General features: G+C 45.4%; 2 protein-coding genes across 2 annotated transcripts; both read left to right on the top strand.

The window, feature by feature from the left end:
* Positions 1-348: 348 nt before the first annotated feature.
* On the top strand, positions 349-1099 carry LOC124656888 (HMG-Y-related protein A-like). The gene is made up of 2 exons (XM_047195546.1): positions 349-471; positions 602-1099. Exons 1-2 carry the CDS (start codon positions 421-423, stop codon positions 1097-1099), a joined length of 549 nt encoding a protein of 182 aa, XP_047051502.1. The 5' UTR covers positions 349-420.
* A 15184-nt stretch (positions 1100-16283) lies between these two features.
* LOC124653384 (plant UBX domain-containing protein 2-like) lies at positions 16284-24528 on the top strand. The gene is made up of 3 exons (XM_047192449.1): positions 16284-17140; positions 18387-18665; positions 24001-24528. Exons 1-3 carry the CDS (start codon positions 16388-16390, stop codon positions 24244-24246), a joined length of 1278 nt encoding a protein of 425 aa, XP_047048405.1. The 5' UTR covers positions 16284-16387; the 3' UTR covers positions 24247-24528.
* Positions 24529-27826: the final 3298 nt, after the last annotated feature.

The raw sequence follows: 27826 nt of genomic DNA, 5'->3' as shown, positions 1-27826 counted from the left end.
CACCGATCCGCGTGCACTGCCAGCTGTTACCCGCCTTTCCGCCGTCCGATCCCGCACCACGACTCCAATCCCGCCGTCCATCCGCCTCCCGCACACCCTTCGAGAAAGGCGGTCAAGGATGGCATTAATATCAGCTCCAGGATCCACCACCCACCCGCGCACGCTCCGCACCCGATTCTACCACGCGGACAGGTGGGCCAGATCCTACCCGCGGCCCACACGTCGGTGACACGCGGTAGAAACGCGTCGTAGACCTCCGACGTACATACTCCGCGGCACATGCTCGCCCATTTCTTATCTACTGCCTCCGCCGTCCTCGTCTCCCTCCCCGGATCCAAATCCGAAAAATTTCCCCCCTCCCCCGCGCCTCCACTCTAGCCCGAGACCTGCGCGCCTGGTGCTAGCCGTCACCCCACGGCCATGGCGAACGACGACTCCCCCAAGTCCGGCGACCTCCCGCCCTACCCCGAGGTAAACTTCCCTCCTCTTCTCAAGCCTTCCTTCCGGCCGTACGTAGTAGATTCATTCCGCCTTAGATTCGTTTGCGGCATGTCTCTTTGTCCGCGGCCTCAGCGTGCGCCCTCTCTCCTCTCCCTCGCAGATGATCATGGCGGCGATCGAGGCGCTGGACGACAAGAGCGGCTCCAACAAGTCGGCCATCTCCACCTACATCGAGGAGAACTACGAGAACCTGCCGCCCGCGCACGCCTCGCTGCTCACCGCCAACCTCGCCAGCATGAAGGAGGGCGGCAAGCTCGCCTTCGTCAAGAACAACTACCTCAAGCCCGCCGCCACCGCCGCCGCCGACGCCGACGCCGCGGAGCCCACCCCGAAGCGGGGCCGCGGCCGCCCGCGCAAGGACCCCAACGCGCCTCCGCCGCCGCCCAAGGAACCCAAGGACCCCAACGCGCCCAAGCGCGGCCGTGGGCGCCCGCCCAAGGCCCAGGGCCGCGGCCGCCCCGCCGGCAAGAGCCCCGCGCCCGCGCCCAAGAAGGCCAAGGTCGTCAAGGAGCCCAAGCCCGCCCCCGCCCCGGCCGCCGACGCGTCCGGCTCCGCCCCCGCCAAGCGCGGACGCGGACGCCCGCCCAAGGCCAAGTAGGCACCGCCTCTCCATTCTCGGTCCGGATGCATGCGACGGCGGTAAGATCTTAGGCAGGCAGGCGTAACCGTGCTCTTCGATTTGTGCTTCAGATCTCTTTGTGCTTCGTGCTGCTAATTGTTCCTTCGAGGCTTAGTTGCCCAGTATTATGTGTTGTAAGCTACTAATCCAGATCAGTCTCTGTGTGTGTTTGTGCACAATGGATGTTTAGTGTTGTTGACTGCTGCTGAGAGTGACCAACTTATTGTTTATTCTGTCTGTGTCCACCTGTCCCTTTTGTTTCCGCATTATCATCAACATGTTTCTGTGCTCTTGTGCTGGTCGCTGTCAGCATGCTTTATTTGGTTGTCCTTTTGTACTAGTAGTAGCTGCCTGCGACTGCGATGTCAACCAGTGTTGAATTGCTGCTTAATATGTCAAATCACTACTACTTGGACTATGTCAACAAAATATATTTTGGAGGAAATTCAGGCGTAGTAGTAGTTTGTCCTTGGTATATACAGCACTAGTATTTAAAATGTCTGAGTAGTGATCTGCCTGCTATAAGATGTGTAATGGCCTCAAATTTCTTTGCTATGTGCCTTTAAATGAAATTCTGGTACTGTACAAGATTTTTGCGTCCTACATAAACTGTAGTGGCAAGTGGAAATCTTCTGGTTTGAATGATCAGTTCATACTCAGCATTGCCCTGCTAATAATAAGGTTCAGTCTCAAATGTCGGTCTACTGATCTGTCTTTATAGGATGGATGAGGGACTCAAATTCCTATTTGATGCCTTCAGTTTTTTCCCCTTTCTAGCTAGGTTATTGTGACATATTGAACTGTAGTGGCAAGTAGAATTTTTCTGCCTAGTGTAGTTTGTATGATCAGTTAAATCTACTTCTGCATACATATTGGTCAACATTGCCCTGCCTGCAATTAGGATACACTGGCCACATTGTCTGATAACACAAATGCTGGTCATGAAAACTTCTGAAAAGGACTAGGAAATAGTTACAGATAGCATCTATCATGTGATTAATTCTCGAACCCAATTCATAGCTTGAAAAGCAGTAATCAGAAATCAAAACTTCAAACTATAAATAGTGCTATGTAAGTTAAATTTGGACCATGTACTATCCTATCCTATCAAGTATATCAAATTCTATTTGCTGTTTATTTATTTATTTTCTTAAGCGGAGAATCCAATTTAGATTCATGTTGTGTAACATCTCGTACATCAAAACAATTGTGCTAAGTTCATCTAATATGCCCCCAATTTTTTGAGAGAAGGGTATAATTTTTGCCCTTAAATTAAAGATTGAGTTAATGTTAGTCCTTCATCTTGGATAGTACTAAGACAACCTGATCCCTTATGACATAAACCAGTGCTGAATTATATGCCTGAGAAAATTCAGTTGTTAGTTGGTATTTATTTAACATGTTGGAGTACTGATCTGTCTGGTTATAGTATGGATAATGGCCTCAATTTCCTTTTTATTCCTTCAACATTGTCCTGCTTGTAAGGTTTAGGTGCAATTGTGCTCTCCAGATTTAGTTTTGGTACCAATTGTTGCAAGATATTGTTGCACATTACGTTTTCCTCTTTCAAATGGTTTTGATAAATTGCTTTATCGCACTGATTGGTGCAAGCTAATCCCGTTGCAAACTTAGCTATTGCAGTTAATATGTGAGGCATCTCCTACTTCTGATATTGATGTTGTCACTCTTGCTGTTGCTTTTACAACATAATGTTTGCATTGCTGCGCCTGTGGTTTAGTTGATGGCTTGTCTCATAGAGTGAATTAAAGCGACGTGTTTGCAAGGGAAGTCTTAGGTTTTGGGCTAGCTTAAAACAAGGCATATAGTATGCTGGAGTTATTTTGTGTTGGAGACTTGATCAACGCTTTTTTTTACTGCACACAAGAGATCTGTTCCTTTTCCACCATCTTATCTTTCAAATGCTCCCTCCGTCTAAAATATGTCTAGTTACACCTATATCTATCTAGACAAAACTAAGACACATATTTTTAGGACGGAAATATACTTAAAATCAGTTTTGGACTTCGGACACAATGAACAGTAGGTTCCCTGTACGAATAAAAGATGGTTGACTGGGGATGCTGATGACGCGAGCTGGACATCACTCAAATTTCTGAATTCTCCTTGGCTTCACAATCTTGAGCTGTCAAAAGAAACAAATAAGTTGAAGTTGGGACGCACTGCCTGTTTAAATTCTTCTGCAGTAATGTCTGCACACTAAACAACATTACAATAATGCACCATTGACGACCATCGCCCTTCAAGACCAACTTTGTCAAAAAAAAAAAAAAGTTCCGTGAGGTAGTGCCATGCAACATGATCATAGGTCTACATCATGTCCAATCTGAGGACATAAAATATCTTTTGTCGCCCCATTTTATCCTCCATGAAGTATGGAAACACCCATAAGGCATGATGATATTGTACTTATGGGTGTTTCATCAGAAAATAAGCATGAGATGGAAGAAAAATAAAACCAATCTGTTCGGAGCAAAGGCGACATTGCTCATTTGAAATTATCTGGAGCAAATCTTCCTTTAGCGCGTTAGCTAAAACAATTGAAACTATCTTTTTTTTGAACCGCATCACTTTTTTTTTTCTATTGTCTTAATTTAATTTTCCTTTTCTTTTCTCAAGATGGATGTTGGTGGTAACAATCTTTATTCATATCTTTTGTTTTGGCAACTCAAAATATTTTACATTTAGTTCATTGACAAGTTAGAGATAGTAATGTGCTAGATTGCACATTTAGGTTGCCGATAACAGTTTTAACAGGGCAAAGATCTGATGGGTGTCTAGTTCCAGTACAATTGAAAGCACAAGCTCCTGTACTATGAGAGTTGAAGGCCTCTCGTGCTTGCCTATGAGTTCCCCCTCTTGATCTTGAAGACTAGCTTTAATTCCCTGCAAGTGGTCAAGAAACTGATAAAGATTGGGTCTTATTATCCAATGTCCAGGATAGTTTGTCGGGTCTCTCCTTGTTAGTGCATTTGCTAAGATTTGACTATCAGTTAGGAAGTTTGGCTTCTGGACGTGTAACGATTTTCCAATTTACGCTACTAGTTCCAAAGCTTGGGCCTCCGCTTGCAATGCTGAACCTCCGAAAGAGACTGCCTGCAAATAGATAACATAATGGTCTTCTTTATTCCAGTTGAAGTAGATTCCAAGTCGTGCCCTCTCCTTGTGGAAGGAACCTGAAAGCAACATCAATATGGATATTAGGTCCTATTCCTGCCCTATTCCAGTCTGATTCTGAGTGGCCCATCCTTGTGTTTGTGCACTTTGCAGTTGCTAAGTCTTGTGCTAGCTCTTATGTTGAAGTTAACTTCCTTTTCTGTCCAAAGAGTTTTAGCCTTAACCAAAACATGCAGAGAACTGCAGTTAGTTTTATTAAACAAAGATCATTTCAAGCCTTCCAAATTCACCAAAGGATGGTGAGTACTGTTGGTAGTGCATCATCATTCTTGTAACTGGTCACGATATAGTGGATGATGTCCTGGATGTGAGTGGTTCGTAGTTGTTGCAGCCCTTCAACTCTAAGTCCAAGGGAAGAAGCAAACCAGACACCATGAGTAACCCACAGTCAAAAAATATATGGAAATCATCTTCATTCTTGCCACATCTAATATATCTTTGATCAACATGTTTAGATCTCGCTGCAGCAATCATTCCTGTAGCTATGGCTCTCATCAATATCCAACCAAACACTTGAACTCTTGGTGGAACACTACCACATTTCCATATTTCATGGAGAATTGTTGTTGACTGCTGGGATAGAATTTGGTGTGGTCCTGTGTTGAGTCCATAGAAGGAAGGACTAAGCACTTGGTAAGAACTTTTTGAAAGATCGAGATGTCGCCTAGATGGGGGGGGGGGGGGGTGAATAGGCAATTAAAAACTGTTACAAATTTGTCTTGTAAGAATGCGGAATTAAACTAACGTTTAGTCTACAAGCACAAACCCTAAATATGCTCAGCTCAACTAAGTGTAACAATAGCAACTAGAGCTAAGCAAGATAGGCACAAGATATATGTAGCACAAGTGATAGCAAGATATATGTACTTCAAGCACGATGGCTATCACAAGGAAAGAGAGCTCGGGTATAGAAATAACCGAGGCACGCGGAGACGAGGATGTATTCCCGTGTTCCCTTCCTTTGCAAGAAGGTACGTCACGTTTGGAGGAGTGGAGGTCCCACGAAGGATTCCCCGCGCCACGAAGGCTCACCCTATTCTCCGAACCACACCCACGAAGGATAATGGCCCTTTCCTTATGGTTAGCTTTTCCTCCGCTTCGGAGATGGCAAGCTCCACAACCACTTCACAAGCTCCACGAAGGAGAAGCCCGGGCCTCTTCACAATCTTCTTGAAGAGATCACCGGAGCACCAACCGCCAAGCCAACTAGGAGGTCTCCCTCCAAGAGTAACAAGCTCACGGTCTCTCACTCGAACTAATCGTGGTGGAGAGCTCAACACTATGCAATGATGCAAAGCAAGAACACTAGAGGTGTTCAAATCCTTCACTCTCAAATCCCACCCAAGCAACAAATGCTAAGATGAGATTGGAGAGGAAGAACAATGGGGAAAGTCAACAAAAGACTCCAAGATCTAGATCCCAAGAGTTCCCCTCACTTAGAGGAGAAATGGATTGGTGGAAGTGTAGATCTAGATCTCCTCTCTTAGATCCCTCAAGAATGAGCAAGAATCATGGGGGGGACAAGAGAGAGAGCAAGTTCTTCAAAGGCAACAATGAAGGTGAGAGAATAGAAGAACTAACTCAGCCCAAGGTGGAAGAAGGGCTATTTATAGCCCAAGCGCAAATATAACCGTTGGGGAAAAGTTGGGCTGAGTCAACCATCGAGGAGGCCGGTCAACCGGGCCTGGGGTCGGGCCGTCCGGTCCAGGGCCCGGTCAGACCGGGCCATAGACCGGACCAGCCGGTCCAAACCGGGCGGCAGGCCGGACCACGACCGGACCCTCGAAATGTCGCGCAGTACTCCCTCCGGTTGCAGTCAGCGCAAAGCTCAGTTGGCGCCGGGGTGGCCGGTCCACCGCCCGGTCAGACCGGACGAGGGGCCGGACCCGGCCGGTCCAAACCGGGCCAGTGACCGGGACACATCTGTGTCTTACAGTACATGGCCCGGTTGGCACCAGTCCATGGGCCGGTGGGAAGGCCGGTCACGCCGGGTGAGAAACCGGACTAGCAGGTAAAACATGTTATACAAAAACTGTGATAACTTTTGTGTCCGGACCCCGATTGACATGAAATCAATTTTGTTGGAAAGATAACGACGAATAGAATCCCAACAATATGGAGACTCCTCACAGGATTTTTTAGATGAATCTAGAGAGGGAGTCTCCCACCGTCAAGAACCGGTGAAGATGTCCAAACTCGAAAACGCAATAGAAGATGCATGCGGATTCCGTTTTCGATGAACTTGGGCTTGTTGTAAAGCTAGCAACAAGCTCAAGAACCTCACACAGAGAAACACCAAGAAGCAATAGGGATATGCAAAGTATGCAAAGGATTGAGCTCCCTAAGACGATGTGATCAAGTTACCCAACCGAAAGCCCCTCTTAATAGTGTGGCTATCTATCCTATAATCCGGTCTCCCATCAACCACCTTGAGACCGGTAAAAGGAAAACCTATCAAGGTTATACCTTTGCCTTGCGCATCCCGCTTGATCTTGATGACAACTCTTCAAGTTCTACACAAGCCGGAATGCCTCACTTGATCAATGTTGCTTTGTGAAGACTCACAAATGCTCCCCCATACACTATGATGGGAAAGCTCCATTGATGCACATCTTCACATGTCCATTATCACCAAATGGACGGCAAGCTTCAAGCATGTGATCCACTCATGATGCTCATCTTGAACTTGCCCAACTCAACCTTGTATCTTCTCATACTCTCATAAGATAGAGCATGGCTAATATTGAGTTCCACATAAGAACTCCATCTTCATTTCTTCTTCTTGATCATATTACATATATATCTTCATACCGATGATCTTGATGCCAATACACAAGGTATACCTTTATCTTCATGGCATCCATACTTGAATCCAACATGGAGTACAAGTAGTACCTATGGAATATTCCTTCATATAGACTCAATGAAAATATTAGTCCATAAGGATTATCATTAATTACCAAAACCACACATAGGGGCAATATACCCTTACACTTTTAGAAGTACAGATACCTGAAGGTGTGTATTTCCAAACAAGCATATCATCAGCATTATCGTTACTTAGGAATATTAGAAATGACAATAGAATTATGAGAACCAAAGAGAGTAGTAAGCAAAGTTAAGTTCCACTCTTGTGTATTGGGAATCCAAACATCGGACATAGTGGCAGGATAAACGAAGTTGTTGTCTTGGATTTTTAATTGATTATGAATATCTTTCCAAAAGGGGCACCAAAGATCGGACTATATGCTAGTATTACCTCTAGAGAATTGATAAGTGGTTGCATCAGCAAGATAATCTCTAACTTTGATAACATAGTGGTCTTCTTTATTCCAGTCCAAAAGGCAGATTTAGGAACTTTAGGATTAGCTCTCTAGAAAGAGGTGTCGTGAAAATACTTAGCCTTGAGGATTTTAGTAGTGTTACGATCTGGAAGAGTTGCTATTTTTATGCTGCAGTAAGAATAAGAGCCTTGTTAACTGCTTCTAGATTTCTAGTGCCTAAGCCACCTTCTTTTTTGGACTTGCAAATTTCTGTCTAGGCTTTCATATAAATGGGCTTGTTCTTGGTGTCTTGCTCATTTTTGCCAGCAACTTTTTGGAGAAAAGATGTTCAACATATAATAAATAGGGATCGATAAAAACACCAATTTAATTAGAACAAGTCTACCTGCATGTGACAACTTGTTAGCTTTGTAGCAAGCAAGCTTGGATTTGAATTTTTGAAGGACAAAGTCAGAAGCTTGCGATCTGTTTTTGGTAGGTGAAATAAGAGGATGACCAAGATGCATAGATCGGTTGTTCATATCTTTAACCATAAAAATTTGCTTAATTAAATTCTTTTGCGTGTCAATGACATTTTTGCTAAAAAGAATAGAAGATTTAGACCAGTTTGAAATGTGACCTGACCAATTGCGGAAGCGATTGATTGTATTCCAAATGGTCATTTCCTCCTTCTGATTCACTTGTCCACATACTAGTAGGTCATCAACAAACATGAGTGAATAGACCGGAGGACAATTTGGACCCAGTGTAACTCCTTGAATATTTCTCTTTTGAAGCTCATCCTGTAATTCTACATCAAGTTCGTTCATAGCTATGACAAAGGGATAAGGGGAAAGAGGGCAGCCTCGTCTTATACCTCTCTGTGCTTTAAATTTACCATGATGATTGCCACTAATAATAATTGAAAATAAAGAGTTAGAAATGCAAGCTTTGACACGGTTGATAAAGTGATTGTTGAACCCCTGCTTATGCAAAGCCATGACAATGAAGTCCTATTAAAGTATGCCAAAAGCTTTCGCCAAGTCAATCTTTATCATAAAAGCCTTTTGTTTCCAAAAATAAATAAAATGAACGAGTGATTTCTTGGGCCACAGTCACATTATTAGATATTTTCTACCTTCTATAAAAACTTGTTGAGCGTCTATGATTCTATTTGGGAGGTGCGGCTTCATTCTATTAGCAAGAGACTTGGCAATGATCTTATATATGATATTACAGAGACTGATGCGTCTAAAATCTTGAGGCTGAGTGATTTTTTTTTTTGAAATAAGACCGATACTAGTTTCATTTAATTGATGGGAAGATAGTCATTGTAATAGAAATTTTGTACCAAACTAGTATGTCATTTCCAATCCCATTCCACGTTGCTTTGTAAAAAGCTGCATTCAAACCGCGAGGCCCTAGCGAAGCATCGTTTCTCATGCCTTTCAGAATACAACAAATCTCTTCCTTGTCAAGAACAGAGTTGGTAAATTCATCTTGGATAGTTCCTACATGGAGAACTTGCATATTCTGCACTAGTTGAACTTGCATATTCTGCACTAGTTGATGAAAATATATTTCTCAAATAGGTTACAAAACATCGTGCTATTTCTTCGGGATCTAAAGTAGTTTGATATTGAGAATTATTGATAGAGACAATTCTGTTTCTTCTTCTTCTTCTTTTTAGAACATAAATATGAAAATATCTTGAATTCTTGTCACAGTGTATTGCCCAATGCTTTTTTGCTCATTGTTTATAGTATTTCGTGAGTCTTTTCATGGTCTTCTCATAGGACACCATCAGCTTCTCCTCTTCAGTGTGGTATTGCTCTTGAATGTGCCTTTCTTGGATTTTGTTGATCCTTTCCTCTATGTCATGCAGCTGATTCCGAAGCGGCTTGTTCTTTCTTTCTTTTCTCAATATGGAAGAACATGCCAACATGTTTTTAGTTATCTCTATCTTCTTCTCGTAAGATGGTCGGACGCGTCAATGGGAGCCTTGATAGTGGGCTATAAACGACATTCTTCATTTGCTTGTTGACACCAAATTAGATGCAAAGATTTGTTACTCAACCTATATGGTCCTTTTGCAAATCCAAAGAAAAGCTATTAAAATTTAAAGTGTTCACTTGGGGAGCTAAAAATCGGGGAGACGATCACCTATCCATGGCACAAGAGGGCAATTTACTTTTCCCAAATTTTTTGGTTGTGTGTAACTATAAAGTTTTGACCTTGTGTTGATGTTGAAGATGTATAGATGTTTTCTTTTTCATTATTTACAACCTCGCGTAAAAGTGTAATTTCCTTTTCCCAACTTTTGTTGTTGTTGAGAATTGTAGTGCAATTGATAAATTTCAGCAATTGGCCAATGAGCAGTAGCCACATGGGCTGGTCCTACCTCCTATATCCCCATCCCTATCCTGTCAGCTCTCAGCGCTCATCATCTGCATCACCGGTCCACCCCAGTCAAACCGCCTCTCGAACATTCGATTCGATTCACAACTGTCCGTCTCCGCTACATAAAACCCGCCTCCCACCTCGCCGGAACCCTCAAATTCCAAATCGAATCCAACCGAATCCATTTCCGTTTTCCTCGTCTCTCTGTCGGCCAGCCTGGCTTAACGGCCGCCACACCCCGGCTCATCTCGGCGGCCATGGAGGCGAACGGAGGCGGCGACGGGCTGGAGGACGAGCTAGGCATGGTGGTGCTGCCCACCGGATGGGTGGCATGGGTCCCCGCTCAGGCCGTGGCGGGAGGAATGGCCGCCATAGCCGCGGCGATGGCGCAGAACGGGTGGATTCCCGCCGAGGCCGCGGCGCGGACCGGATGGGTGCCCCGGCCGGACTTGCTGGTCATGGGCGGAGAGGAAGCGCGGGCCCTGGCGCAGCAGCACGGGTGGATCAGCCCGGGCGCGCGGCTCCACCGTATTCCGGCTGCGGCCCGGCGGAACGTACCGGGCAACATGGAGGCGTACTACGCATCCATGGGCAACCCCGCCCTCTACCTCGCCTTGCTCTGCCTGCCGGCCCAAGAGATCGCCCGCTGCCGCTGCGTCTGCTGGGCGTGGCGCGCCATCATCGGCAGCGGCGCCTTCCGCCGCCACCACCACGACCACCACTTCCGGACGCCCATGCCGCTCTTCTTCCTCCTGGACCCCAGCCTCGCCGGCCTCAACCTCAGCGCCGTCGACACCCGCGACCGCGTGCCCCGCCCGGTACTCCGCTTCGACCGCCCCCTCAACAACGAGGTGCTGAGGGTCCACGGCTCATGCGACGGCATCCTCCTCCTCTCCTCCGGCCGCAGGCTCTACGTCTGCAACCCCTGCACGCGCCGCTGGGCGCGCCTCCCGCATCTCCACGTCGACCACGACATCATCGGCTTCTACGTCATCACCGGCCCCGGTGGAGATTCCGAGTGCAACGTGCTGTACCACACCCGCCGCCTGTTGCCTAATTGCGAGTACTGGATCGTCACGCTGGGCAGAGACGGATGGACGTGCGACACCATCGGTCGTCCGGGCCCCGACTTGCCTTCCGACGAGCTTGATCTTGTGCTGGCCAAAGGGATCGTTCCTTCCTACAAGATCCCTCCCGTCTTCATCCTCGGCTCACTCTACTGGCCGCCCAAGGCTGCCCAGGTCCACAGCAACACCGACCTACTCGTGTTCGACACCGCCGCCGAGACCTTCTCCTTGTTCACTCCCCCAGGCATCCAAGCGGGCGGCGAGGCCGTTCCCGTCGTGGCCCGCCAGCTCTTCGAGATCGACGGACGCCTCGCCATGACCGCCATCTCCTTCTACCCGCCAACAGTCGACGTTTGGGTCGAAAGCCACAGCACCACCGAGCTCTGGAGCCACCGGTACAGCATCCGTGTGCCGGTGGACGACATCAGCCTCAACGACAGCTGCCATCACAACGGCAGCGTCTTCGCCCTAGCCCAGGACCGACATGATCTGGTGCAGTGCCCGCGCGTCCTGCTGCACTGCGACCACCAAGGGGCCGTGCTCCAGAGCTACCGTCCCACTCCCCAGCTTCCTCACCACTGGACCGCCCTCTCCGGACACACCATCCAAGAAAGCCTCCTTCAACATCACCGCATGCTCCCGATGCGGGACACGGATGCTGTTGACGGTGACCCGCCTTTCTTCTGAACTCTCGATGCTCTGCTTCTCAACTCTCTGTACATTGCTGCGTTCCATACTAACTGAAAGGTACTATATCTGAATGTCTTGATAACTGTCTCAGGTTGTTGAACTGTGGGAATAACTGTGACTCTTCTGATTTCTGTTAGTACTTGCTTACGAGATTCTTTCAAGTCTGGATGAGTATTATCAGGTCTGAAAAAGTTCTCCAGTACCTGTAATGATGTTTGAGAATTTTCAGTAATGCGTCAAACCTTGAATTGCTTGCAAAGCCTATATGCCCGGTTTCATCTTACTGTCTGTCTGCCACATTTTCCCGAATTAGAGAATAATGTGTTGTATACTCGTTCTTGTTACTTCTAGCACTGCGGTTCATGCATGTTCTAGATTAAACCGTGCTTCTGAACATTTGTAGATTGTGATCTTTTAGAATTTCAGCATTTCGTTATCCAACTGCTTCTGTTTGCCTTCACAATTGGTAAGTGAATGTGTGATTTTTTTTCCGTGTTTATAAGATGCCTTTTAATTGTTGGACAAATAATACTTATCAGGTATGACCTGCTCTTACTTCTGTAAAATCTGCATGTGCCTGCAGTCATACTATGAAACTCTGAATAACCTTGTCATCTATTCTGAATAAGGAATGTCAGGGTGCCTTAAATAAACTGATAAATTTTTCTTTCTATATCGGTAGTAAACATTCTTCATTTGAGTTCTACTTTTCTCCTTTGTTCAGGCCACAGAGGCACACGCATTCTGCTAGTAGGTGATTCATGCTTTTGAGTTTTGACCTGTGCCATATCTACATATAATGCTGCCTCTCCAAGGCTGTTAAGCTTGACAGTACCAGTTAGTAAGAGAGACACTCGTAGGTGCTAAGATAAGGGTTTCTGAAAACTATTGTACATTTTTGTATTGAAAAGCCAAGTCCTTGGCGATGAAACAATCTGCTGTCACTATAACTCAAGTTATTAACTTATAAAAGGAGAAAAAAATCTGTGTCATCATCATAACTCGTACATGTATGATAGCCTAGTAGTTTATATTTCTCATGAAACAATCTTATTTACTTTTTTTTGCGGGTAAATGTTATTTACTTTAACTAATCTAATGTAGGATTCAGTAAATCAGGTGGTTATATCATTATATGATACATGTAGATTTTTTTTTTTTTGACAATTTATGTAGATTTAAATTAGTTGCTTGTCTTTAACAATTTCGACCTGAACACTTTGAGCTATTGTTTATGAAAACGTCCACATGGTTGATGTTTGGCTGCTTTGATATTTTGCAAGAACCTGGGATGTATTTGTTATTTTGAAAAATCCAACACATATAAATCCCTATCTGCGTGCCACATTTTCTCGAAATAGAGAATAATGTATTGTATACTCGTTCTCTTTACTTCTAACATTACGGTTCATGCATGTTCTAGATTAAACCGTGCTTCTGAACATTTGTAGATTGTGATCTTCCAGACTTTCAGCATTTCATTGTCGAACTGCTTGTGTTTAGATTCACAATGGGTAACTGAATGTGTGATAATAACTATGTGATTTCAGACTTGTCTTGTTTATAAGATGATTTGGAAGAGTTGGACAAATTTTACTTATCAGTTATGACAAGCTCTCCAGATACTTCTGTAAAATTTGCATGTGCCTGCAGTCATACTATGAAACTCTGAGTAATCTTGTCTAAGAAGTGTTAGGGTGCCTTAAATAAACCGATCAATTTTTCTGCCTGTAGTAAACATTCTTCATTTTCTTTGTATGTTCTCCTTTTCTCCTTTGGTCAGGCCACAGAGGCACAGGACATGCTGCCAGTAGGTGATTCATGCTTTTGAGTTTTGACTTCTGCCGTTTCTATCCAACGAGCCAGTCCTGACTGTTCTAGTTAGTAAGATAGCCACACATAGGTGCTAAGATAAAGTTTCTGAAAATTATTGTACATTTTGTATGGAAAAGCCAATCCCTTCATGATGAAACAATCTGCTGTCACTACTCACTAGAAGATTTTTGTCCTACCATCAAGAGGTTGAACAATCAGATGACGGTGCTCCATCTGACTCTGAACATTCTGTACATTGTTGTTGCGTTCCAGACTTGCCAGCATTATTCTTTATGACAATTGGTACTAGTTGAATCTGTGATATCCAAATGTTTTGTTTTCTTTCTCTGGTTACCCTGCCTCTTCATTCAGTTGGTAGTTGAACCATGGGAGTAACTGCGTCTTCTCTGTTAGTACTTGCTTATAAGATTCTTTCAAGTGTGGATGAATATTATCAGGTGTGATAAGTTATCCAGTACGTGTAACAATGGTTGAAAAAATCGAGAAATGCGTTGAGCCTTGAATTGCCTGCCATGCCCACCTGTGTGCCTGTCTGTCACTCCGTGTTTGTAAGAGAAGATAATAATGTATTGGTCCCAAAATAGAGAATTGTATACCTGCGCGTGTTCTAGATTAAGCCGTGTGTCTGAACATCTGTACATTGTGAGTTTGTGATCTTCTAGACTTTAAGCGTTTCATTATCCAATTGCTTGTGTTTGCATTCACAGTTGGTAACTGAATGTGCAATAATAACTATGTGATGACAGACTTCTCTTGTTTATAAGATGCTTTGGAGGTGCTGGACAAATTATACTTATCAGGCATGACCTGCTCTCCAGATACTTGTGTAAAATTTGCATGTGCCTGCCGTTGTACTGTGAAGCTCTGAATAATTTTGTCATCTATTTGTCTAAGCAGTGTTTGGATGCCTTAAATAGCCTGATCACTTTTCTTTATATAGATGTCTGTACTAAACATTCTTCATTTGCTTTGTATATATGCTGCTAGTAGGTGCTTCATGCTTTTGATTTGTGCCATTTCTATATATAATGCTGCCTCTCCAAGGCTGTTCGGCTTGAAACTACTTAATAGCAAGAGAGCCACACATAGGTGCTAACATAAGGTTTCTGAAAAATATTTTACGGTTTTGTACTGAAAAGCCAAGTTCTCCATAACTCATACATGTATGATATCCTAGTAGTTTACATTTCTCAGGAAACCGTGTTATTTACTTTAACTAATGGAAATTAGGATTGAGTAAATCACTTGGTTATATGATATATCTGGATTTAAATTAGTTGCTTGCCTTTAACAATTCCGACCTGAATACTTTGAGTTATCACTCCCTATATTGTTTTTGAAAAGTCCACATGCTTCATGTTTGGCTGCTTTAGATATTTTTCCCGGATCTGGAGTGTATTTGGTATTTTGAAGAACCCGAGACATATAAATTAAGACAGGTCTTTTGTGGTGGTTGACGACAGGTCTTTGTGGTAGTTGACGGTTCCCCTGATACAACTTCTAAACCCTCCCTTAACTGTTCCATCTCCCTGCTAACTTCTCTACTTGCATGGGACTGTCAGCCGGGAGTTGTTTGGCAAGCTTGCAAGTAAAGCTCGCATCATTTTTTTTGAGAACCCGCAACGGATGTGCGCATATTTGTATTAAGCTGACAAGAACGTCAAACAATGGCTACACCATCACACTTGCCTTTCAGCTTACAACACACTCCGACATCAACAACGACAAGCGTAACTGACCCAACCTAACCAAGAAATGGCGAAGAGGCGGGGGACCGAGCCTCGAAATCTGCCTGATCATCGTCTTTAGATTAGTCATCCATTTTAAAAAGTTTACACGAGCCACCCTCCTCGAGTATTTGAAACCTAGGCGTTCTGAGTGCACAATGGCCAGGGAGACGCTTCTAATTGGTTGGAGACATTTTGTTTTCGAAAATGGAGGAGCAATCAAGCCTCTACCTTGATTGCTGCACGTAGCCTTTTTTATCGCCTTATTGAAAAGTACTTGTTACAAGAGCATTGACCTCATGGGTCAAAGTCGAAACATGTATCAACCATCTAAAAAGAAAGGACAACAAAGGATGATTCTGCATCACCATGTATTCCGAATATCAAAGGCAAGTTGCACCGCCTGTATAAATCCTGTGCAACCTTCTCTTGCCGCTTGCACCCAATAATCATATCATCGCGCTCATCCGTTGGCTGTAAATGGACACAGAAACTACTCCTTGGAGTAGGTTGTGACGTCCACCCCATGGCGAGCTTACAACACCGATTCCACCGCTACGAGCGTTGAACATGTGTTTGTAACTCTCAACTCGATTTTAGGGGGCATGGGAAACATAGGAATTGTTTCGTGACTATAGTCCAGTTTCTCTTTTAGGGGACCACACTATCCACCTTGAAAGAGGTGTCGTGTACATCCTTTCTATGTAGAGGCCGGTTGTGAGCTCTATTGGATTGTACTATCTTCATGCTAACTATTGAGTTTTTTTTTAACAATAAAGCACTTTTATGGAAAAAAAAACCCCATTCAGACTCAACTTAATAAAGTACGGCCCGTTCTTAGTCAGTCTTGGGCCATGCGGTCTGGATCATCTCCAACAGAGCCTTCCTGTTCATGCGCTTTTGCCAGCCCATCCGGCAAAAGATGCCTTCGCAGCGAAGCACCATTTCTTTTTCTTCTCTACCTGCCTGCCTTCGTCGCTTGCTTCGTCCCCCCGAACACCGCGGAGACAACCAAGTCTACTCCCCGTCCACCCGCCAATCCCCCTTCCTCCTCCGCCGCCTCCACCTCCGGCGCCGGCCACCGCCGCCATGATGAAGGACAAGATGAAGGATCTCATGAAGAAGGTCACCTCCTCCTCCGCCCCGTCCTTCAAGGGCCCCTCCCACGTCCTCGGCTCCGGCCCCTCCCCATCCGCCCCCACCTCCTCCTCCTCCCGCCCCTCCAACCCTAACCCTAACCCCAAGCAGCAGCAGCCCCCGCGCCCACCCGGGCCCTCCGATTCCACCCCGCTCGCCCCCTCCTCCGCCCGCCGCCCAGATGCAAACAGCAACGGCGCCACCGTCGCGTGCCCGAACTGCGGCGACGCCTTCGCCTCCGAGCACGCCGTGTCCGAGCACCTCGACGGCTGCCTCGCGGCGGCGGGGGGCGCGCGCGCGCGCGCCGCCGCGTACCTCGCGGCCGACCCGCCCCCGCCCGCGGCCGCCGTCGAGGTCGCCAAGAGGCTGCTCGCGAACCTGCTCAGGGAGCCCGGGAACGACAAGTTCAGGCGGGTCCGGCTCGCCAACCCCAGGATCAAGGACGCCGTGGCCGACCGGGACGGCGGGCTCGACCTCCTCGAGGCCGCGGGGTTCGCGGTCGGGGACCAGGGCGGGGAGCTCTTCGCGGTCATGGACGAGCCGCCCAGCGACGCCAGGCTTGCCGGGATCAGGCGGGCCGTGCTCCTGCTTGAGAGGTCCCATCCTTCCGCGCCCGTGCAGACTCCCGTGGAGGCAGCGCCCAAGGAGAGCGGCCGCAGTGGAGCCGACGAGCAGAAGGAGGTTAACAGGATTGTCGATCGGCAGGTGAGCATGAGTATAATTCAATAGTAGCCTATTGATTTTGTTATCTCAATGGTCAGATATCCGTCAATGGATTGAACTGCAATGGTTGTTTGATTTGTACAAATTGTAATACTGTGGCCTTGTGGGTATACTCATGCTAAATGTAGTTTGTTTCAAGATACTGGTAAGTTTATACTACCCCAATAGATCATTAAAATGTTGAGCTAGCTTAGATATAAACTGAAGTCATCACTAGATTTCTCCAGCCATCTATTTACATATAGGTATGCCTAATATTTAGCAATGTGGTACCATTTCTGTGAGATATTGTTGAATCCCGGAAGACCTGCGCAGTTGTGTATTAACATTATATGTTGGAGATCACAAATATAAGCAAGTACTTAAAGTGTGATCCATCCTTTTTGGTTTTGGTTCACCCTTGTATACTAACATTATAAAAACATTCATGCTTGAGTAATGTCCCATTCTCTGAATCTATGATTTTGAGTTCATAAATGAAATGAAATTGCTTCTTTTGTTATAAACGCGTACAGTCTGTCAATGTTCATTGTTTTCAGAAAGTATGTGGAATGATATATTCATAATGTTCATTTTTTCATAAAGTATGTGGAATGATATCTTATTAAGAGATGAACTGCATAGAAATTACATTTTTGTATAGTTGTCCCTTTAAAAAACGTCAATTATCCAAAAATTTATGCAGCAGCTAGTTCTAATTCATCATTGTTGCTTGATCCCTAATTGAATATTAGATGCAGATATCTGGATCTTGTTTTTATATGATGTAACTTGTGAGGATGGACGTATGTTCAGGTATCAATGTTGTTGCAACTTCCGTTTGAAGAAGCTAAATCATATGTGGCAGGCTCCCAGCCTGTGCTTCCAAAATATCTTGGAATAAGTTGCATAGATCAGTATCATGGACATATCATTCATCATGCATATGAAAATGTCAGATCCTTAAACTGTTACTGTCACTCTGACCTTTGACTTTGATATCTGGGCCTATTCATTGGTATAATGCCATGTCATCATTTTATTTAGCTGTCTTTCCTCATCATGTTGAGTTTAGCAGTTACTGTGAGGTTGTTTCTCGTCAAACTGAAACTTATGCATATAAGGCCGTACTGATGCTTTTTTAAAATATTCTGTTCTACAATTGGTTCTCCATATTGTAGTTTGCTGCTGCTCTCATTTAAGACCCGTTCGAAGTGTTACTTATTGAACTTGCATGATAAATTCACAGATTCGGGTATTCTTCAATGTCCCTGGAAGTTCTGTTGCAGAAACTGATGCACCAGATTCTTTCTACAAACTTAGCAGTGAGGAGGTATCAAAAGAAGCAAGGATGAGGAGGGAAAGGCTAGAACAATCTCGGTTGCTAATTCCAAAGTCTTATAAGGAGAAACAGGCACTGGCTGCTCGACAGAAGTACAAACAAGCAGTCATCCGAATTCAGTTTCCTGATGGAGTAATTCTCCAGGGTGTATTCCTTCCAGCTGAGGCAACCGGTTCACTATATGAGGTATTTTTGCCCCCCTGCCCCCCAACTTGTTCCTCCTTACAAGTTTATCATCTCAAATATGATATCTGTACCTCTCAAAACCATAATGAGTTGATTCTTTTTGTGGTATTTAATTTGTGAATTGGCCCGATCAGTCCAAGTGTAATTAACCTCTGAATATGTGAGGCTGAGCCACCAGTCACCTTTGATTTCTGATCTGCTGTTTCTCTGGGTATAGTAGAAGTTGACATATTAGTGGTCAAAGCTGTACCTTGGTAACAATAAGAAGTTTATAGCATCATTTAATTAACAACAGGGTGAGAAGCCACTAGGTAAAATATCTTCAGTGATTTCGCTGATTTGATGTCATTTTGGATCACAGTATATCTCTTAACACCAAGCTGGGATGCAACTGGGCAGGGCTAGGCTGACCCGTTCTGAAGTAAAATTTAAGTAAGTGAAGTGGCCTAGTGGGCCGACCCCAGTGACATTCCTAACCTCAAAGGATAGTGTACAAGGAAATACCAGATTAGCAGTGCTATGGTTATCAAATCAGCTTCACTTCGGTAGAGGCTAGTGGCTATGAATTAGTTTTGTCTCATGCTATTACAGTGTAGGATAGCGCGCAAGGAAATACCAGATTAACAGTTTTATGGTTGTCAAATCAGCTTAACTTCGGTAGAGGCTATCGGATATGAATTAGTTTGTCTCATGATATTAAAGTGTAGGATAGCACAAGGACTGAAGGAAATATAGCAGTAACGGCGAGCCCGGCCCCCCCATCTGGCATCGGCGAGGGCTAAGACAGGGCGACCCCTTGTCACCTCAGCTCTTTGTCCTTGCCGTCGATGTACTTGGCAGGCTCTTCAAGCACGCCGTTCAGCTGGGCATCCTACAACGGCTCCACCCGAGAAAGGACATACCGCCCATATCCCTATACGCCGACGACGTCGTCCTCTTCTGTCACCCCATTGCCAGCGATTTAGACGCCGTCAAGGAAATCCTACACCTCTTTGGTCGCGCTTCCGGCCTCAACGTCAACTTCTCCAAGAGCTCTGCAAGCCTTCTTCGCTGCAACCAAGAGATGGCCGCGCCGCTGCTCACACAGCTTGGCTGCCCTGTAGTGGATCTTCCGATCACCTACCTTGGCATCCCTCTAACGCTACGAAGGCCCACTGCAGCACAGCTACAGCCCGTCATCGACAAAATCGCCGGGCGCCTACCAACCTGGAAAGCTGGTCTCATGAGCAAACCTGGTCGTCTGGCAATGGTGAAGTCTGTCCTATGCGCCATCCCCATCCACCAATTGCTTGCTTACGCCCCACCAAAGAAAGCCCTTAAGATGGTCGAGAAGATTAAACGCGGGTTTCTTTGGGCTGGTCGCGCCGCCGCTAACGGAGGACACTGCCATGTTAACTGGAAGCGTGTCTGTCGCCCCATCTCCCTCGGCGGCCTTGGCGTCCAGGACGTCGAGCGCGCTGGCCTCGCGCTCAGATTGCGCTGGCTATGGCTCTCCCGCACTGACGACAGTCGGGCTTGGAGTGGCCTCGACATGCAGGTCTCCGCTGATGAGCATGCGCTCTTCTTCGCCTCGACCACCATGCGCATTGGGAGCGGCCAAATAGCCCTTTTCTGGGAGGACAGGTGGATCCAGGGCAGGGCTATCAAAGAGCTCATGCCGCAATTGTACAATTGCATCCCAAAAAGGCGTCGCAAGGTCAGAACAGTCGCAGACGGTTTGTTTGGCAATGCATGGGCTCGAGACATACAGGGGCTGCTTGGAATCCATGAGATTGGACAGTACCTCATGCTATGGCGCATGATCCAAGACACCCAGCTCAATGACCAACCTGACCAGCTGATTTGGAAGTGGACGGCCTCCGGCATCTACACGGCCAACTCATGCTACCTCGCCACCTTCCACGGATCGATACCTTGCTGCTCCTGGAAACTGGTTTGGAAGACATGGGCGCCTCCCAAAGTCAAGTTCTTCCATTGGCTTGCAAACATGGACAGATGTTGGACAGCGGAGCGCCTGGCCCGGCATGGCCTTCCTCACCACCAACGCTGCCTCCTCTGCGACCAGGCGATGGAATCGATGCGCCACCTAATGCTGGAGTGCCCCTTCACCCGACAGGCGTGGCATGAGGTCCTGGCCTGGCTGCGGATGACGGCGAGACCACCTGACGGCGAGCCCAGCCTCACGGACTGGTGGCACCACGCCAAGCAGGACACACCTGCGCCCCTCCGCAAAGGACTTGCTTCCGCCACGCTCCTGATCCCATGGATGACTTGGAAACACAGAAACTCTTGCGTCTTTGATGGAGCCCAACCTTCCTTGCAACTCTTGCTGCAAAACATCAAGGATGAGCTTAGGTCTTGGGCTAGGGCAGGGGCCCTGGGCCTACGAGTAGTGCTGCCACCAACCTGGGATGTGCACTGATGTTCATGCTTTTGTACCTCACCCTGCCTCCTAGGAGGATGTAAATAACTATCTATCTTTTCAATGAAATGAAACGCAAAGGTCCTTTGCGTTTTCTCGAAAAAATGGTGTTATGGTTGTCAAATCAGCTTACTTTTGAATACTTTAGTGGGATATGAATTAAATGGTGTCACCCTGTGAACCCAGTGACAGAATCTATTCACGTCCAGTCTCTAGATTCTGAAATTGGTTTCATCCTACCTAGGATAAGATCCGGTAAAGCTAAGTGCATCTGCTGTCCCATATAGTATGAGTATGTTTTGTTTGAGCCCAAAAAGCCCCACCAAAGTTTTGGCATAACCAAAGCTAGGGCGTGACCAAAATTTTGGCAAGTTGTTCCTGTTTGGATTGTACCCATTTTATATCAGCCAAAATTTTGTCAAACTAGATCTATGTTTGGGTTTGTGACCAACTATGATTTTTTTCCCTGAAATGGGGGATACCCTGGCCTCTGCATCAATAGATGCACACAACCATTTATTAAAATAGAACGTATATAATTCAAAGTTTACATATCATGGATCAGCGAGGGTTGATACAAATATCAACCATCGAAACAAAAACCAAAGCCTAAACATCTTTTAGTCTACTAATAGGCTGCCAGGTAGCTCGGTAGAAAATATCCTGTGCAACCATCAGAAGGCGGTTGCACCCAGAAACCATGCATTCCCGCTGATACTCCGGGGAAAGGAAGCGCCATAGCTGAATCCAGTGTGCAGCCATATGGATAACCTGCAAAAAATTAGTAGAGTCCTTTCTGTTGAACACAATGTTGTTTCTACAATTCCATATCGACCAACATAGAGCTGAAACACCCATGTGAGTTTTAGCTTTAGTTTTCTTGTCGATACCATTCAGCCAATTTCCAAACATATTTGCGATATTGGTTGGTGGTGGAATATCAAAAGTAGTATATACAACTCTCCACACTAATCTAGCAAAAGGGCATGAGATAAAAAGAGTCTCCTCAGAGTCTGTCACATAAACAACATTTCTTACTCCCATTCCAATTCTTTAGCTAAATTATCTCGCATGAGTAAAAACTTTTTACTTAGGAACCACATGAATACTTTTATCTTTAGTGCGATTTTTAGCTTCCAGAGATTTTTTTTTCAAAAACCGTGCGTGACCATCCATTAAATCAGCATACATAGACTTGACGGTAAAAACACCTGAAGCCGTAAGTTTTCATGAAAAACTATCCGGTTCATTATTCAAAGATAACCTCATGAGGCACCTAGACAAGTGAACCCAGGATTTCCACTTATTATCTCTCAGTTGTATCGTAAAACCAATGTTTATAGGGACTGATGACAGAACATGTGCAACACATGTTTCCGTTGAGCAATGTTGTATAATGTAGGTTATTGTTGAGCCAATGGTGATAGTCCTAGCCAAGTATCTTCCCAAAATACATGTTTCCGATGTTCAGTAATTTATATAGCCATTTGCTAAGTAAACACCTGTTCTTAATGTCGAGCACCTCAATACCTGCCCGACCCCCCCTGATCCTTTGGTCTACAAATGATATTCCATTTAGTTAACTGATATTTGCGGTTGCTATCTTCACTTTGCCAAAAAAAAAGATCTGTAAAAGTCAAGATGCTTTCTTACCCCTTTGGGTATTATTTGTAAGAAAGATAACATAAACATCGGTAAACTAGTGGGAACATAATTGATGAGCACCAGACGGTCTCCGTATGATAGCATCTTGCTCACCCAGCAGCCAAGTTTCCCAGTGACCAACTATGAATATATTATCATACGGATATTATTTAACACACGGAATATAGCAAAATGATACTAATATATACTCCTAGAAGAAAATACTGATGTGGCTTCCTAGAAAAATACTGATGCAGCAAACAAGGAAAACATGATGGCTAAAAAAATGTCGCCTGATTGTTAGCGGCCGGAAGCATCTAATCAAGAGGACCTGCATGCACTTGCTAATCAGCTGTGGACCGATCGATTAATTACAAGAGAAACACAGCGAAGCTTACCCTGTGCATACACCACATGACAAAGAAAAGGACAAAGTACATGGGACCCACCAAGAAAGAGACGCGGGAAGTCACGATGCCAATATTTTGGCGCAGGTTTTGAGCGCCCTCAGTTCACCCGCGCGCTGGAAAGAATTACATTGGCGGGGTGAAGGCGCGCACGGGCAAGCCAACTTTTCGGCACCGATCCAAACAGCCACCAAATCTCGTGGGCTGACCTCTCATTGGATGTGATCCAAACAGACCCAATGTGTTGTGATTGCTGATATAAACCTGTGCAGAATTCGTGGACACCATGGGAATAAAACCTACTAGTAGTAGCACGCATTATCTAGCCTCCATGGTCATGTGATGTGAGTGACCATGTGGCAACGGTAGTTTTCGTGTTTGTGCATGTACCATGTATGTGTGTTGGTACAAGTGTTGGCATACATATGGTAAGAGTGACATTCTTTTATTACGTCCGCTCTTGAGTTCTTCGCAATTCTTAATGACAAAGAATTTCGATTGTTAGTACTATGGTGCTGAATTTCGATTTGAGGACAACTCTGGTCTCTGGATCCGGTTATGCTGGAGCTTCACGGCTGATAAGGGTTATGGGCCATAATGAAGTTACCGAATGCTAAATGTATGACCTCATTATAGTCCCTTAGACAGTATCAACTGGGTTTGCTTACATCCTATAAATGTCAAAGTACTTGTGGTTAATGCTTTTACATGTCATGAAGTTGTTCCCATGCCTAATCTTATGCTGGAACTTGTGCTACTCAACATTGTTTGTGTTTATAGTGGTATTCTTGTAGCATTACATATTTATATCAATCGCTGATGTTATATCATCTGAGTTAATCTGCTGCTTTCCCTGATGTAGTTCGTCGCGTCAGCCTTGAAGCAGCCAAGTTTGGAATTCGATCTTATCTGCCCAGGTTTTCCTAGGTCACGTGTCCTACCTCATTCTCCAAACGTAGGAGAGCGTGCACGCACCCTGCAAGACGAAGACCTAGTACCTTCTGCACTCCTCAAATTCAAGCCCAATGAGACCGATTCTGTTGTGTTCACCGGTTTGCTTGACAATCTTCTGGAAGCTAGTGAACCGTTTACAGCTGCATCATCTTGATTGTTGGACTGCTGACCTCCATTCCTCACTCAATCGTCTTAACATTGGACGTGACATTGTTGGAACTCAATAGGGATATGTGATTCTGGTACATGGTATGTTGATAGGCTGGTACGCAGGAGTATATTGTTTGGCAATTGTCATACGGTTATATGGTAAAAATCAAATATACATTAGTCCTACCGTCAAATAGATCTGCATGACGAGTGAGCTATGCCAATGTGTACACTACAACAACTTTTCTTGGTTTTTCGTTTGATCTAAGAGCAATTGTTAATTCAATATACCCGCTATGCCTCAGATGTGTAGTGCATTGGCCTGAAATTTCTTTTGCTGCTGAAGATCTGTTTTTTTTCCTGTCGAAGTTTTCAGTCTTATGTTGAAACTGAAATGTGTCATTCAGACTTCCTACGTCTGTTTCTTTGAGACTTTTTTTTGACACAACTGCCATAATTGCTGTCCTGCTGTAAGAAATACAGCTGTTCGTGCCAGAAGATCGATGCTTGTTCTGTTTCTCTTCCTGTCTTCGTTTGAGCGGGCTGCACAGTTTTTGCCCAGACTTGTTCCTTCTTTTCTTGAGTGGAACGGCGAGCTTTATTACTCAACTAACTGAGAGTTTACAAGAATTCCCATATTGTCTGGGGATTATTAAACCACACATATCTACCCAACTCTAAAGATGTTGCCACTCTAGCTAGCCATTAGGCATTAGCCTCTCGCCGTTCCTGCCAAAAGACCATCTGCTGGAATTCTTCTCTTGTTGCTGATATTTCCTTCATCACCATGCAATGGGCTCTAAATGAGAGCTTAGCCTGGATTACCTTGATTACATTAGCACAATCATATGAGATGTGGATGTATGGCTTGTGAAGATCGTTTGCAACATAGAGCCTCAACACATGCTAGGGGTTCCAACTTCCAATACTTCTTGGTTGGTGCTGCAGTCGAGGAGAGAGAAGTAGCGGATCCAGCCCAATTTGCTAGGGTGGGGCTGGCCTAAGTTGGGCTGGGCCTTTTAGCACTTTTTCTTCTTTACAATACAGGGCTTATGCTATAAAAAGCTGATAACGGGCTGGGCAAAATTTTAGGATTAAGCCTGCCCCACCCTTACACCCACCTGGCTCCGCACCGAGAGAAAGTGTCACCAAGTGTCGAGATCTGCATTGCATACCGTGCAAATGGGAGAGGTAGCCATGTGACGGTGAACCCTAACCTCGCCTCTGCATGCAAATATACGAAGCTTGGATGGCACCTTCACTTTCCACAACTTCTTCCACGTCTTCTCACCTTTGGCATTCGAGGTAGCATCCTCTGATTCAAAATTGCGCTCTCTACGACTCTTTGTAGCGATGATCATTCGATAAGCCGATCAAACGGAAAATCCCCCGGTCGTCTCGTGATGCCATGCCCATAAATCACGTCGTGGTCTATGTGGCTAATAGGGTTCTGCTTGATGGCTTCAACATCCATAGGCAACATATGTTACTGAATTGTATATTCAACATCCTTGTTGCAGAAATGATGAAATCTGAAACCCTAGTGTGTGGGTCTCATCATGCGACAATCGAAGGGCCTCATGCGAACATCCATCTGTATCCAATTTGTCAAGTGATCACCAATTCTATTCTCCAGTTCATACCCTCTTGAGCAAGTCTCTGACCCTCACAAAGTGATCGCCAAATCGCCCAGGCTCGTTCCTGGTAAGCTATGCTACCGACGGTCTCACACTTTTTTTTTTTAAAATGGAGGCAAAAGGTTTGCCTCATCTATTAATTAAGAAGAGAGTGCTCAGCTTTTAGGAGAAAACCGAGTGAAAATCTGCAACAACATGGCCAAGCCCACACCAAGAGCACACCTACAAGAGAACAACACCAAAAGAATGCAACCTTGAACCAACTAAAACCGATGACCCAAGAGCACACAGTCGCAAAGAAGACTCACTAAAGCACATGACAACCTAAAAAGAGTCCAGCAATTAATCAACTTCTGAAACTTAGTCTCTCCAAAATGTCTGGTAAAAAGCAAAATATTTTTTAGTGGAAGGCGATGTTCCGGTCGGTAGGGCGTATGTGGTGACTACGCCAATCTCAAGGCCCCGAGATCAGGTTCTTAGACTTTGTCTCTCGAAAATGTTCAAAGAGGTAAGACGGGCGTATGTATGTTTATACTTTATAGAGGTGATTGGTGAGTGTATGTATGTGTGATACCAGCTCTGATTAGGAAGGCCGACGATGTGCCCATTAACCCACGGGAGCTTAAGGCAGGTATAGTTTTCTGTCCCGATGACGAAAAAAAACTGGTAAGTGGAGCTAGTAGAATCATGGCTAATCAGTGAAGCCCAATCCTATGGCCTATGGGTGCTCACTTACTACAAAGAAAAGGCAAATCATTATGCATCACCGAATACAACAATCATGCAAGTGTGCGTACGTACGGACCTCCAATCCCCCATGGATCATGGCCGTACGCTGTATGAGCTCACACCGTCACGGGCATCAAATCAAAATCCAACAAGTTGGCAGATAGACAACTCAGGCCAGGATCACATCTCGATTAGTCGCTTTTGCAACCAACATTTTGTTTAAGCGAACACGCGCCGCAACCTGCGGTTTAAGTAATCCCCAAGTCGTAGCTGCTGCAACCGCAGACTTGCTTAGTTTACTGAATTCCTTATTGAAGCCCAGCCGCGGTTTCGCCTGCAACTGCAACTATTGGCCAATTCTTTACGTTTCCCAGCGATCGCTTTGGAAAATCGCTAGAACAAAAGGCATGCCTTCTACAGAGCGCGACGCCAAGCAGCTCCTCTGGATCTGGTAGTACGAGTTATGGTTACTAAATTATTTAATTATGGTTGCTAAATAAACGAAAATCTTTGACCGAATCATGCACGCCTTGAGTTAATCTATTGGGTTTCAGTCAGCTTGCTCTGCTGTTCTAAACCCTTCGTTCAGGCCAACCTGTTGGCTCTAGGGTATTACTATCAATTCCTCTTTATCTGCTACCCAATCACATGCAGCGTATATGAACGCCATGACGCGAGCTTTTGGAACGTGAGCAGCAGCAGTATCGAACTTGTTGTTTAATCGGGCACTGAACTGAACTTTCCTGAATAAACATCGGCATTATTAAGCGGGGCACACGCGCTTGGTGCAGATATTTTGCGTGGAGAGAAGATTTTGTGCCGCGCTTGATTATTCCGCGAGCGAGCGTAAAAAGGCATACGCAAATGTAGAGCTTTGCTTAGTGCACGAGGATCGGGGAGCCGAGGGCCAGCCCTTTTATTCTGAAGAAGACATGCCTTTTGTTCTAGCGATTTTATGCCGGAATTTTCAGTCCCGTCACCAAAACGACAACCGGCATAAAAGTTAGAGCATCTCTAGCAGCGTTCTTCAAAACGTTCTCTAAAGGAATTTGAGACGCGTCGGACGAAAAATCGTTCCCAGCCGCGTGTCCCAAAGGCACTTTTCGTCTGGCGTGGCTCAATACGGTGTCCGACGTCCTGAGCCCATCCCCGCTACACAGGGAATGCTCCGGGCACGCGGGACATAACGAAAAGCATGGTGAGGAAACACGGGCCCAA

This window comes from Lolium rigidum, chromosome 5 (genome assembly GCF_022539505.1).
Source record: "Lolium rigidum isolate FL_2022 chromosome 5, APGP_CSIRO_Lrig_0.1, whole genome shotgun sequence".
Classification (NCBI taxonomy): domain Eukaryota; kingdom Viridiplantae; phylum Streptophyta; class Magnoliopsida; order Poales; family Poaceae; genus Lolium; species Lolium rigidum.
The sequence above is the reverse complement of the archived record's forward strand: the minus strand, read 5'-3'. Positions and strand labels throughout refer to the sequence as shown.